The sequence below is a fragment of the Ascaphus truei genome, chromosome 1, assembly GCF_040206685.1.
Source record: "Ascaphus truei isolate aAscTru1 chromosome 1, aAscTru1.hap1, whole genome shotgun sequence".
Lineage (NCBI taxonomy): Eukaryota > Metazoa > Chordata > Amphibia > Anura > Ascaphidae > Ascaphus > Ascaphus truei.
Window position 1 is genome coordinate 416,158,743 of NC_134483.1, and position 15,187 is coordinate 416,173,929.

General features: G+C 40.1%; 1 protein-coding gene across 3 annotated transcripts in view; it reads left to right on the forward strand.

The window, feature by feature from the left end:
- The first annotated feature begins 601 nt into the window (after positions 1–601).
- The window catches only part of INPP4B (inositol polyphosphate-4-phosphatase type II B), a 484,959-nt gene continuing 470,373 nt past the window's right edge, over positions 602–15,187 (forward strand). For 2 of the 3 annotated variants that reach the window (XM_075614672.1, XM_075614553.1), the window contains exons 1-2: positions 602–1,028; positions 4,538–4,582. In XM_075614672.1, coding sequence (XP_075470787.1) covers positions 938–1,028; positions 4,538–4,582 — 136 coding nt within the window. In that variant the 5' untranslated portion in view covers positions 602–937. The remainder of the gene's footprint in view (positions 1,029–4,537; positions 4,583–15,187) is intronic. The other variant, XM_075614562.1, reaches the window with a different exon arrangement.

Consider the following 15,187-nt stretch of genomic DNA (forward strand, 5'->3'; position numbering starts at 1 on the left):
TGACAGGATTGCTTTGCCTTGGGTCTATAAATTGGGGGGAGGGGGGTGGAGGGGGGAACTTCCCTGGGTGCAAAAATTACCTCTGGGTCTATATGTGAATTGTCCTTGCAAGTGAAATAAAAAGCCTAGCTAGTTCCTGTGCTTCCTGGGGAGCTTTGGAAAAAAATATATTTTCCCCAAAAGGTCAATCATTAAACAATTAGGGCTTTTTATCAGGCATAACAGCAACAGACACTATGGGCAGTAATGAGCTTGGTAGCTCCCACATACAACCTGTTGGCTGCTGACGAAAGAGCCGTGTCGTCATAAATTATCTGCACATTCTGATGAGCTGCGTTCTGGCATGGATGGATGGGAAGCTGAGCATAAAGGACAGGTCTAATAGAAGAAATGATAGACATATTCACCTCAGTGAGTCCCTCTGGTCCCTTTGTCAGAATGCTGACTACTGCCACGGCTAATGTATTGAATTCTTGTTAAAGTTTGCAGCCCCAGTAACTGCCAGCTGTGCTGCAAAATCTATACCAGAGAAGGATTTCACATTTCAGTTTGATAATTCCGCCACCTAGTTTTTCGATGCATTAATTGCTTTGGGAGCTCTGCTGTGCAGCCTGGACTTTACAGTGCACTGATCGTGAAGCAACAGGGGATTGAATTTGAAGAGGTGTTCAAGGTGTTCGTTCTTGTGACAGGGAAGATAAATGTATAATGGTCTGTATTAAACACAGCATCAATTCCACTGCGATCTCCTACCTGCCCCCTCACTGTTTAGGTAGCTGAAGGTGTGTTACTGTTTTCTGCAGAATTTGAGAGCGGAGAGGAAGATCTTTACCTTGAAGCCACATCGAAGGTAGACTGCGAATCTTGGGCTCTGGATCTCGGACTAGCAAACTCGGAAGGGTTGCGGAGGAAAATTGAACAGCTCACAAGGTTAATCATGGAAATGAAAGAGGAAAGAAGCTCGGATTTAGCACAGAATTCCATTACCCTGGCTGAAGGGCAGAATTTTAGTGGGCCAGAGTTTACAAGTAAGTGCAAGATCTTAGCAGTATGCTATCATTAATAAGCAACATGTATGATTGTTTACAGAGTTTTAAAGCCACTCTTAACCCATTTGCTGCTAGTTGGATTACAATGCATTGCAGCGCAGTGCTATTGTTTGACTTTTTGGCAGCAAACTGTCAAAACTAGTTAAACTGATAAGACAGATAACATTGATTCGACACAGCCTGTTATGTAAAACGGCAGGTGTATGTTATTTGCACAAGGAAGATAAAGTGGCATATGTTATCATCACAGACTTACAGTATGTAAACTTGTGTGCGTTTTACAAAAAATGTTAAAATAATAATACAAGACAGTGATATTTCAAATAATAACGCACTTGGTTTTGATCGATTAAGCTACATTTGAGGTGTGGTTAATGCTACACAGGTAAACCAATCGACTTTTCATGGGTAGAATGTTCTATTTATTTCTTTATGTCAACGTGCAAACACTATAATATTCTTTTTAGGTTGTCACATCTTTCTTGAAGGCAGGTTACAAATTATTCACCGGTGTTGCAGTGCATTGGCTTCCACAAAACATAGTGTAGGTCACTATTTAGACTGCAACGTTGTCGCTGTGGTTAATTGTGAACTAAGATTGATTTCCATGTTGGTCCAATAAAAAGCTTCACCCCATGTGGAATGTACAAGTGCTTTTCACTTCATTAAAGTCTCCTGGCTGCAAAACTTCTGTATCAGGTGTGTCAAAATAACAGTACCACATTGATCCAAGAAATTAAAATCCCATTCAAAGCATCATTTGTTTTTGTGGTGCAGTTTTTTTGTACCATTGTTATTCTAGTTCTGCACCTGGGAGACGTAATATAACCTATTAGGTTTCTCTGGGACCAATATAGCTGGTAGGATTTTGCAGGGAGCTGTCTCGTAATATGCAGCATAGTGTAAGTAGTAATCCAATAAACCTTTACAATACTTTAGCACATTTCTGATGCTCAGCATAATGCAGCTTCTGTGGTGTAGAGCTTATGCTTGTTCTGAAAACCTCATTTGTCACAGCTCTGAGCAAAGTTGATTTATGTGACCTTTTCTAACCTGGTGGTAATATAACCCTCACACAGACACTGTTTAGAAAGGAAGGCTTCTAAGTCGAGATGCTCTTGATTTGCAGCCAGATTTTTCGACTAGTGTTGACAACCCAGATTCTATGGCATTTGGGAACTTTGAAATAAATGGTTACGACATATGTTTATTTTACTCATGGCTGATTTTCTACTGTTGTATGTGTGACTAAATGAAGGTAATTATTTTTTTCCAATACATTCGCTGTATCTTCCCCTCACACATTTTTTGTTTTAAATCTGTCTTAGTCCCTTCTTATCCAGTGTCCATAGCAACACACTTTGGCAGCAGGAAACAGACATCAAGCTACAGGGTCCAACGCTATTGTATCCAATATCTTCCACACACTATTCATCTGGAGGTTTAACGCACTTGCTCTCCGATGCTGGATCTGTTTGCTATAATATTTTGTTTGCAAATCACTTTAGCCAAGTTAAATTGAATACTACACAGGCATACCCCGGTTTAAGGACACTCACTTTAAGTACACTCGCGAATAAGGACATATCGCCCAATAGGCAAACGCCAGCTTGCGCATACACCTGTCAGCATGTCCTGAACAGCAATACCTGTACCGAAGCTGTGCGCAAGAATGAGACTATAGAGCCGGTTACAAATGTGTTATTTACATCAGTTATGCACGTATATGACGATTGCAATACAGTACATGCATCGATAAGTGGAAAAAAGATAGTGCTTCACTTTAACAACATTTTCGCTTTGCATATATGCTCTGGACCCATTGCGTACGTTAATGCGGGGTATGCCTGTATGAGGATATGGTATAGCTAGAGCATGCGGTGTTAGTCAGTATGGAGGACACAAACTAAAATGTATAATGTTAGTAGCTATCTGATGGTACAAGACAAATGTAAACTTTCACAACCATACAGTACCTCCAGGGGATAATGTCCAGAGAAAAAGAAATGCTAAAATAAAGGGTCATACTTCATAGTCGAACAGCGTTTGATCAAACAGGGTTAGGAAGCACGCATTAAACATTTTAAAATACTGTAGACTCAATATAAAGTTAAATTGTGGAATTAAGTAAAAATTAAGTAGATGGTCTAATACTCTTCAAAAACTACCTGCATGGAAAGTGAGCAGAATAAGTTGCCCCATTGTTATCATATCCCCTTCATTTCTCTGCTTCTATCAAATTAATTCTTCCTTCATTTTCCCTAAAAAAAAGCAGCCATGCAGACCAGAAATATTTGAGCTACATGGATTGCACTCCAGAATCCAGATGTGGCTTCATGGACGTTTGTAAAGTATCATTGTGGAGCATTCTCCCATCAATAGGCACAATATATGAACTATATCAATAGAAGTTATTACTATTTATTGCTTAAAATCGACAGTGTCTATACAGTACGTGTTATGAACTATATACAATGATTTGACCCCCAAAAAAATTACGTTGTGTAAATATAGAGATGTGAGCAAATAATTGCTCATTTTTACAACCAGTCAGTTACTGCTGTCATGGGGGTAGCCAGTTTGTTAATACCCATAGCAAACTGATATGTAATTTGAAGGTGTAGTAGCCACATTGGTCCCAGACAAGTGTACATTTTTTCCAGGCTGTGTAAGTTTTTCATCAACCAGCATGATAATTCTTTGTAAATGAAATTATATAGTGTACAGATTTTCTGGAAGAAGTCTCCTCTTCAAAGTGCACAATAAAGGAGACTGGTGAGGTTCCAGATGCCCTGTCAAATAAATATTATCAAGGTTTTAATAAGTCTCTAAAATCCCATCTCTGAAGAACTCTCATGTTAGCCCATTAAAAGGTATCACAACCTGCAAAGAAACTACACTGCCGATTCGGAAGTATTAATTAGATGTTTAATTGTAATAATCGCATAGTTTGACATAAGTAGTATAGTTGTGCCTGAAATAAATGCTCACTTCACTTTTAACATTATTTGAAATCTTTTGCATTTATAAAGTCGATAGATGATTAGGAAAATAAATATTCCAACAGGCCACGGGAGACTTTGGGTCTGGTCATTATAAAAGGCGCTTTGCAAAGAGAAGCAGCCTCTGTTGCAAAATAGATCATGTATGTCTTGCTTTCCTGTAGTGCTGCCATTGTGTGCTGCCCAGAGTAGGTACAACACAGGCACCATTACAATATAATTGTAGGCACCACATTCACTTTTACAAAACAAAGTGACTGGTCCATGTTCACAAGAGCTGAGCTTCGTTTTAATCACTACTAAGGCTACTTCCCTTTCTTTCCTGTCAGAAGAAAAACATATTGTTGTATTTCTCTCCTCTACCCAGCGTGGTCAGAAAATAAAATATTAATGCATGTGTCTGACAAGAATTTATACTGTGCTGCTAATGAAATGCTGTTTAGCGACCTCTTTAATTACTATTTATTTTTTATTCACTATCCACAGGGATTCAGAGAATTGTAGATGAGCCGAAGCTCGAGTTCGCCCTTGGTAAGAATATATGCTTCTAAACTCATTGTGTGCATTGCTACAGTGGTTTAATTTTGTGTTGTATTCTTCGAAAGGGGAGAGGCGGATTTGTCTGCAGAGTGAATGCATTCTTCTGCGGTTGACTTGAACCCCACCAACACATGTTGTGTATGACTCAGTTTGTGTGGGATACACTATGTAGATCTGTATACTACTTGATTGGGGTCAAGAAGTTAAAGATCTGTGTTTTCATCAGGAATTCTGTGGATGTGCTCCAGTATGTGATCATAATTATCAGCATCCCCCCAGTTTCACATCTTATTGTTTTATTACAAAGGTAGTTTTAAGTTTTCCATGTAAATTGTACGTTTTGACACTTTGAATGAACAAGCCGAAGTTTCACAAACAATAAGACGTGATGGTCTTACAGTATATATTGTGCATGTTTGCTTTGAGCGCTTTATTGATTAGAAAGTGTGGGAGTCTTTGAACTGTTTCTTGGAGGAAGTGAGAGATAAGTAAATCTGCTCATCTCATTTCATGAAAAATTTAGCATTTTATTATTTAAAAAGCCATGAACTGGATAACAATAACCTTTACACAATATCGCCACACAAACAATAAAATGACAAGTTCTGCATTTCGTAGAGAAAACTGATTCACTTAGATTGTAAGCTCTGTGGGCCAGGGATTTGATTTCCTTTTGTCTGATCTTATTTGTTGCACTTATTGTACTATAATTCCCTGCTCAGTATTGTCTCTCTTGTTAAGCTCTATCTACAGCAGTGGGAGCTACATAAATAAAAACATACATACATATAAACAGGGCTTTTTTTGTGACGGTACACGCCGGTACGGTTCTTACCTTCTCCTCCTGCTCCTCATCTCTGGCATCTTCTGCTTCTGACGACGCGTCGCCATGACTATGTGGCGTCAATTGATGCCGCAATGTCACATGGCGGCGTGTTGCCATGACATGACACCACGACGTCTTGCCATGACAGCGTGACGCCACGAGGTGCCGCTTTGCCATGACAACGCGATATCACGTGATTCCGCGATGTCACAACAATTTGACTTAGCATGAGGAGCAGGAGAAGGTAAGATGCCCCACGCGTTCCCCCGCTGCCAAGTACAGGCACCTATTGTTCTGCCAAAAAAGCACTGCATACATTCATGTCCAAACAAAAAGCTATTCATGGTTTTTATCAGCTTCCTTGAGAGTCTCACTGGTGCTAGGACCACATTGAAAATAATATTAAGATGCAGAACATAAAACAAATGCCTGTTGCCCTTGTGCCAGGGAATATTTTGCATACCTCTGCTGGAAGGTTGTGAGTTTCATACAGGGAATAATAACACATGGTAAGCTGTATAATAAAGAGGGGAAAGGCCTGGGTACTATTTATTTAGGAGAAGGAAGGCTATGAACAGTGCATTAAGATTGATGTGCTGTGAGATGTATACCAGCAATGGGGAGTGTCACAGTTATTTGCATATTGGCAAGGAGGTGTCAATAATTTGAGCTATGTAACAACGAGGAGCGATTGGGGATGCGGTGAGCCATATTTTGGGTAGGTGATATCCTTTAAGTGTTTATTGGGGAACAGTGGGCTATATCACCTAGGGTAAATAAAGTAGATCTGGTGCTCAAAAAAAACAATTGTCCCATATAGTTGATAAACAATCAATGATACTTGAAAAATGCCTCCTTTTTAAATCTTGAAATCCAATACAGAGTGCATGGAGAATGGTGCCTAGTGTCTCCCATGGGTTAGACACACAAACCTTGGCTGACACACTAATAAATCTCCTTATTTACTCACACTATGGCATGTATACTGAATAAGATAATAGGACAAGAGTAACTCACTTTAGAGTCCTGTTGCACCTTGAATGAGGTCCTGGGATGTGCATCTGCTGTAGGAAAGTAACATGAATAGGAAAACCACAGCACTATCCAATGAAATAAGGATCCAGAGGGGGCTACCTCATAAAAAAGACTTTACTGGGTCATACAAAAAACGAACCCCTTGAGAGGTAGGGGAAACACACAATGCGTTTCACACCTAGAGCGCTTCATCATGACACCATGGGCAAGGGTTAATTTTTTGTATGACCCAATAAAGTCTTTTTTATGAGGTAGCCCCCTCTGGATCCTTATTTCATTGGATAGTGCTCCGGTTTTCCTATTCTTATATCACCTAGGGGTTGAGTATTGGGATGTACAGGTTTGGTGGGTAGCTATAACTTGGGTACTTTGAGTTCTAGTTTCTGAAAGAGTTTTGGAGGTATATTATGTGTGTGTTGGGTTAGAAGGCAAGGAGTTGAGGAGCCTTACTGATCCCACACAAGTTCCTGCTGCACCTGCTAATATTATCTCTGAGCAGCAGCTGCTAGGATGCTTCACATTGTAAATTAAATCGATCAACTTCTACTTAAAAATAAATTCTTAGGTTTTAAGGTCATGGGAGGATGCAGCGCTTTTTGCTCCCTTTTTCAGGCTTTTATTATCCTCTTTAATAATTCAGATATCAGTGTGATATGTGGTTAAACCAGCACAAATCCTATCCTCTTTTATAAGAAGGGGGGTGAGACACTATTGCAAAGGGATGCATACAGGAATAACAATCTCATTGATTTACAACCCAGTGCTGTTTCATACGTGTTTTGCACCAAGAATCTCTGATGCATGACTGCCAATGTCTTGGTGCTGGATGGATTTATCACTTCCAGTACTTTACATATCATTGAGAAGGAATTCAGATGTCAGTAGCATTTTGGGGCATACACAGCAACATCTAAAGAGGACGATAGTATTTGATTCACTTACATTACACCATGCAGCATTAAAAGGAAATGAATGAACTTGTTACTAATGCTTCAGCACAATGTTGTTTAACTATAATTACTGGCTAATAAATGACATGAGTTATTCTAAAAAAAAAAAAAATGAAAACTATTAAATCTTTCATGGGGAAATACAGTCAATATATATATATATTTTTTGCAAGTTTATTTTCACATTTTAAAAAGTTTTTTCTTCTGTATCTGATGAACAAGTATAAATGGGATTGGAGAGGCTCGGTAGATACATTAGTTTGATAGTATCCGAGTGAGGGGAAAAGTGGTTTGAACAGGAACCATGTAGATAAATACATTAACAGTTGACCACATGTTTTATATATCACTCAATGAGGTTAAAACAGCAAGAAACTGAAAGTTTCCTCCGACACAGCAATTATTTTTCTTTTTATTTTCTGCTTGTGAAAGTGTCAAATATTAATCAAGTAAATTTTTTATATATATATATATATATATACATCAAGCTTAGCTATTTGCTATTTGCTATTTTTCTGCATCAAAAATCTACAAGGCTATGGTAGAGAATTTTTTTAAAACTAATGATTATATATATATATATATATATATAATCATTAGTTTTAAAAAAATTCTCTACCATAGCCTTGTAGATTTTTGATGCAGAAAAATAGCAAAGCTTGATGCATCCCATTGGGATAACTGTGTTGCCTAGCTCTTCCCCAACTTCACTTACTCAAAAGTTGGTACACACGGTTTCGATAAAAACATTTGCAGCTGGATTTAAAACTGGTTGAAGGATAGGCAACAGAGTTGTCGTAAATTAAACCTTTTCAGTTTGGGCTAGAGCTATAAGTGGAGTACCTCAAGGTTCGGTACGGGGACCCTTGCTTTTTAACTGGTTTATTAATGACCTTGAGATTTGCATAGAGAACAAAGTCTCCATATTTGCTGATGACACTAAATTGTGTAAGGTACTAAAATCAGAGAAGGGTGGAATTTCTCTCCAGAAGAACTTGGATAAACTGGAAACTTGGTAAGATAAATAGCAGTTGAGGTTTAATACAGATAAATGTCAGGTTATACATTTGGAAAAAAACGACTAAGCAGATAACTTAGAAACCTTGATGGAGAAGGATTTAGGAGTGCTTGTAGACAGTAGACTTAGCAATTGTGCCCAATGTCAGGCAGTAACTGCAAAGGCAAATTAGATCATATCTTGCATTAAATGGGTTATGGATGGAAGGGAAGATAGCATCATTATGCCACTGTATAAGGCATTAGTAAGATCACACTTTGAATATAGACATTATGGAACTAGAAAAAGTACAGTGAAGAGCCACCAAATTAATGAGATGGAAAATCTGATTTATGAGGAGAGGCTAGCTCATTTAGGTTTGTTTACATTAGAAAGCATCTAAGAGGGGAAATCATCACTGTATTCAAATATATTCAGGGACAATACAAGGATCTTTCAAAATAACTATTCATCCCAAGGGCAGTACAAAGGACACATGGTCATCCCTTAAGGTTGGAGGAAGGGAGATTTACCAGCAACAAAGGAAAGGTTTCTTTACAGTAAGGGCAGTTAAATGTGAAATTATTACCTATGGAGACTGTGATGACAGATACAATAGATAGCTTCAAAAAAAGGTAGGTCATCTTTTTAGAAAGGAAAGGTATACAGGGATATACCAAATAAGTAAACATGGGAAGGATATTGTTACAGGGAGTAATCTGATTGCCAATATGTGGCGTCAGGAATTAATTTATTTTCCCCCTTATGAGATATCAATAAATGATATTTCACTGGGGTTTTGTTTGCCTTCCTCTGTATCAATATACTGTAAGAACAAATATAGGATAAAGTATTTGTCGTCTACATTTAGCATTGGTTGAACTCTATTGGACATATGTTCTTTTTCAACCTCATCTACTATGTAGCTTTCTAACTACTGTACAGTATGTATGGCACAAAACTTGTGCAAAAAAAAAAAGCATGATAGATTGGCAACATCTCGGTGTCATTTTCATAGCTAAATTGCTTGCAGAGTTAATAAATACCAACTTACCATGACATAAAGGCCAGTGATTTGAGATACTGTACATCAGTATTTCATTTCTGTACATAACTGCCAGTGGTTAATTTATTAAAAGTGTAAGTACTTACTGTAGTATGCTTCTAATTGTATACTCTTCAACTCGTTTTGGGCCAGATTCAATAAAGTCTGCTAACATTGCGTTGTGTTTGCAAAAATGTATCACTTTATAGTGATAAATTAAAATTTTGTCTAAGGATGGGTGAGTTCAAATCAAAATAAACTGTGGATCGGTTCGATGTGTCAGAGTCCGAGGCATAAGTGAGCTTGTTTCCTCATGGCTTGAGGGGAGGCAGATCAAAGATCCGAAGGGGCTGGAAAGATCTTCGTCTTCAAAAAGTGCCTCCAGTTATTCCCCACAACAGGTCCCTGCCGCCTCCTGTGTTCTGGCAGGGTACATGGGGAGGTTACCTGCAGATTGGCGCCTCTTGCTTGCTGGTCCCATCTCCTCTGATGATTCAATAACTGGTGTCAGAATTTGAGGACAGCAGGAGAGAGGGAGGCTTTTCTACATGAAGCAGTGCATATCTATACTGTATATTAAGGATGTGCACAAAGATTCGAATTTTGAATAAATTGTAACACATTTCCATGCTTATTTTAAGGGGTTTTGTCGTGTTGTTTTTACAAATCCCAAACCAATCGATTTCTGACACAACCAAAACAAGAAAAAAAATGTTTAGGGCTGTAGGCGATGCACGCAGGGGTAACGGCAGGAGACATACAGTTTGGAAAAGGTAAATGTAGGCTTTTATTCAGCCAAAATTCAGCAAAATTCGGGAGAGAAGGAAAGTACCACTGGCACTTGACTTGTGGGAATGGGACTGAAGATAGGATGTCCCTCCTGCCCCCTAAACGCTGCCCTCTCATTTAATTTGTAAGCGATTGTCAGTTTGCTTATGTATTTTGAGTCTTTGCACTAGCTTTGTAATTTACCATTTACCATTTATTTATCAGTAAATACTTATTCTTGATTCATTTACTATATGTCTTCTTTACAATTTTTTTTTTATATATTCTGCTGGTTCAGTGCTGGGAACTTCCCCTCTTTACTCATTAATGTGTAAAGAGCTGATCTGTTTTCTTTTGATTGTAAATAGTGAGCAAATACCATTTCTAATTACTAGGTTTGCTGACACAGGTTTTAACTTTGTTGACTAAGGTGCAAACTGTGCCAAAATTAGACAAAGATAGCTTTGCTTTCATACGTTACAGCAAATGAGTGTATTCTAGTGAATCTAGCCCTTAGTGTGCTACACAAACACAAACCCAACTGTACAGGTTTATCATAGGGTATTTACTGAAAAAAGTTAAATCTTGGATGTACAGTATCTGGGTACTGTGCAGTATATTCATTTGTATTGGGAGATCTTTATATTAGCGTTTACATTTCTCCGTTATTCGTGAAAAATACAAAGAAGAACTTGGCAAGTTGACAAAATTAGAGAATTGGTAGTGATATATGTAAGTTTTAACATTGTTAGCTTAACCTGTATATCCCATTAGGATAGATCCACAGCCGAGCAGACCATACCAGTACATGCAATGCTGTATGTAATTAAGAACGCAGAATATATATCTGAAAGGAGAAATCAAAGTTGGGTTCAGATCATGGCACCTACTGTATGCATTTGCTGACCAATATTTCCTGTGCTGAATACAGGGAAATATAATTATATTCATAGTATAAATTTGTATAAAAAAAATAAAAATAAAATAGAAGATTAATAACTAGTGGTACTATCATGCTTTGACCACTACAGTAGTAAAAAATATCTGTTTTAGTCATAAGACGTCTACATGTTTTGTATTTGTTATACCTCATCACAGTACTACCTCATGTCGCTCAGTATTCCTTCTTTGTTAGCGACATGTTGATGTAGCGGTTTCCCCCACCCTATGGGAGAGGTGGCCTCTACTGAGTGTGTGGTGCTTTACCTGCGGCTCACATGAGGCCTGAACCTCCGCTGCTGGGAGCCTGTGGTGTACCTGGATCGTCTGGTGACTGCACGTCCACCTGTGAGGGATCCTGACAGTGCTGGATAAGCCCTTCACAGGACCTAATGCAATAAGTACACACAGCGTATATGATAATAGGTTTACTGAACATGCAAATAACAGTACACAGACTAACACAGGCCTCGCAGGGCAGTACTGCTACGCCGTGCCCTCTGTCCAACCAACCTGTCCACACCCTGGTGGGGTTTTCCCCAAAGGTGCCCAGGTGCCCAGTGTCCAGTGTCCACAGGAGCCAACCCACCCAATGTATGCCCACAATCAGTGTTAGAGTTGGTGCAGTTGTAGATGGGGTTGCTCCAGCACTCGGTACCACCGACTGAAGAGAAACCGTCTGGTTCCATGTTGTCTCCATCAGCGATGGTGTCCGCCTCCACGTGGGGTGGTATCCAGCTGGAGGGTCCCACCTTGATGAGAGTCTCTAGCCTTGCAGTGGTGGTCTGGTCCCAGATTACAGGCCGCATCTACTGCGCGGCGTCCTGATGTGTCCCTGACACTATGGTGGCTAATTGAGGCAGTGTCTCTTTTTAAGGGCCTGTTCTTGTAGCAGCCACAAACTTACAGGGGAGTCGTGGCTTAGTTGGGGGCTATAAGGGGGTCTCTGGCCTAGTGCAGGGGCCTACTGACGCCCTGCACCTACACCCTCGCCCTTCCGTGTTTCAGCTCCGACTGGCGTTGTCCCTCAAACGCGCCACATGTATCTCTTTGGGAGCAGGGAAATCCAGGAGCCTATTGGCTGATTCTAGCCATGTGATCCTTCAGCCCTAGTGACTGTTGGGGGTTGTAGTTCCCCATGTGGAGCTATATTGTAATGGCCGCTGCTAGCGCTGCTTACTGCGCATGCGCCAGCCACTTTCTAATGGCCGTCTCGATCCTGCCGGTCCTGCGCAACCTCCACTGCGCATGCGTGCGCATAACCAACATGGCAGCGCCCTTGAAAGGGAGCCGTCAGGAGCCTCCAGCAATTCTGACTGCCGCAACTCCTCGCCGCACTCTCCCCAGTCTCTGCTGCATATCGGAAGGTAAGGTGACCCCAGAGGGAGACGTGGCTACACTGGGATAATGATGAAACTCCTCCCACCGGAGGAAAAAGCGATGCACTGCCGTGTAAAAGAACCGGAGAAGGCTGAAGTGGTGACTAAAAAACTTTAATGAAGCATGGTGTAGTTCTGGCGGATCCTCTGACGCGTTTCAGCCACAGCAGGCCTTTGTCAAAGAGGCCTGCTGTGGCTGAAACGCGTCAGAGGATCCGCCAGAACTACACCATGCTTCATTAAAGTTTTTTAGTCACCACTTCAGCCTTCTCCGGTTCTTTTACACGGCGGTGCATCACTTTTTTCTCCAGTGGGAGGAGTTTCATCAGTTCCTGTTTGCTTCCGGTTGCACGCCGGGTTGCTGTCCCAGCTGACAGCGCAGTCACCGCCGGTCACAGACCATCCATCGCGACGGAGGAGTTGCTTGACGGTTTTCGGTGTATCTGCTCGCTGGAAGACTTCACATACACAGGCTCGGTGTTACACACTTCATTAATCGTGAGTCCCTCTATCTTCAATGTTGTTAGTGCTCTAATGGTGAGCCAATTGCTGTGAGAGACTCTTATACTCACTTATTTGGAGTTTAGCCGTGACCTCTTTACATGAATTGAATTGATGAGCAGGATTCAGCAACTTTTACTAACTTTTCGAGCACCTGGTTGGTTAACCTTTTGGTTTCCCTGTGCATACCTACATTGGGATGATGTCCATCCCCTTTGCCTGCAGGCCTTAATTAATTTAAATACCTGTAACACCCAGGGAATTTGTTCCCAAATGAGCTATTGTAATAAAATTAAGATAATCATTGTTTATTTTTGAAATACCTCCTCATATGAATATTATAATTTTTTCTGCACCATTACTATTCCTTCCTCCTAAAAAACTGAGAATAACTTCTTCAGACCCCTAATTAATATATTGAGAAGTAGGGTTAATATTACAATAACTTCCAATTCATTGGCATCTCATCTAGCCTTTTGCTTCTTTTCTGCATTTACATCATACGCGGTGGTCTCTGTAGGATGTAGGATGTTTAGTGGTAGTAGAATTTGCATTTTCTGTGCTTGAATGCAGGAAGGCATAATTTTATTCATGGTATTGGTATAGACAAACCAAACATACTGAAGGTGTAGAAACAGTGTTTGAGTTTAGTGCTCAGTGGACATTTGCTAATGACAAAGCAATGGGACCTTTTCAGGTCATCCATTGCCCATCTAACTAATACAGATCGTACAATAGAGGTTTATTGAGGGTTACTGGGATTTATTTTAATGCCCCTCTTAGTCCCTTTTTAGTAATGTATAAACTTAAAATATTTGAAGAGTTTGTCATGCAAATGTACAATACAGCCGCGGCCCCTTTTATTCTCCAACATCTCTGAATTGTTTCAGGGATATTTTCCGAATGCCCCGCACTTCACCGCACTTCACTGCGTTCATGCCGCATTCATACCGCATTCATACCGCATTCACGTTCATGCATTCAATATTACTAGCGCCACATTACCGAAGCATATTCCGGGGAAAAAAAATACTGCATCTGCCCGCGGTAATCAGAGTTGCGCCGATACGGCCGCATTAGGATAAAGGCGGCCGCCACTGTATATTGGACGAAGTTACTTTATTTTCGTCTTACAGTATTTAATGTTGTATTTTTATTATTGCATCTATTGTTCTTAAACTCAGCAAAATAAAAATACTATCTCATTAATTCTTAAATACTTTATGGTCTGGATGCTCAGAGCAGATACGCACTCTCTTTCTGAAGTTCACAACGGCATCGTCCAGGAACCTTTTCCTTACCCAGACCCAGAATGCCTTGCTATGCTTGCTCGTGTCTCGGCCTTTAAGAATACATTCTCTTAACCCTTTCATTCGAGGCTCCTGCCAATCACAGATGTCTGTCTGACTGTTCTTCAGGATTGCACTCTATTTAGTCCTTGTGTCCACCTGTCTTACATTGCAGTATGTAGTGAATAGATCCTGATAACCAGTGGCAAGACTCCTATACAGTACTCCACCAGTCTGAAATCTGCTATGCCAAACACTAATTTTTTTCTGTTTTTTTCTAACACATAATAAAATGTGGTGCTAAAAAGGTAGAAATTATATACTTATACCCCTTGTTTGGTCCTACTGAACTTTACAAACAGATGAGAACATTCTTCACTCCTATCGCAGCCATGTTGTTAAGGTCACTGCTATACCTTGGTAAAAAATTGCATGACACCTTCAGTGTGCCAACCCTTGTGATGTTCACTGAACATAAATGCACTGAAAACAATGTTTAGTACTTTAAGGCTGAGACAATTCTGCCTAACGCAGAGATCATGGATCAGAATAACATGAGAAGTCTAAAGTAACATGGTTTTCAGTGCTGGCAGAGAGGGAGAGGTCGCTGACTAGGGGTCTTAATAAAAATGTGAGTGTGCAGAATTGGCACTCATCTCACGGAAAGCCCCATTGACATGGTAGTGCCAAACCGGTAGAGATGGGTGACATTTTTTTGGCGAGTTTGGATTGTTATTAATCCACACCCAGATTAAATCCGAGGGGTGGGGTGAGAAGAGAGACAGGATTTTTAACAATCTGAGTGCTGATTTTTGATTCAATATGGAATCTGAGTGCAGATTGTTTTAAATTCACCCCGATCCGCTT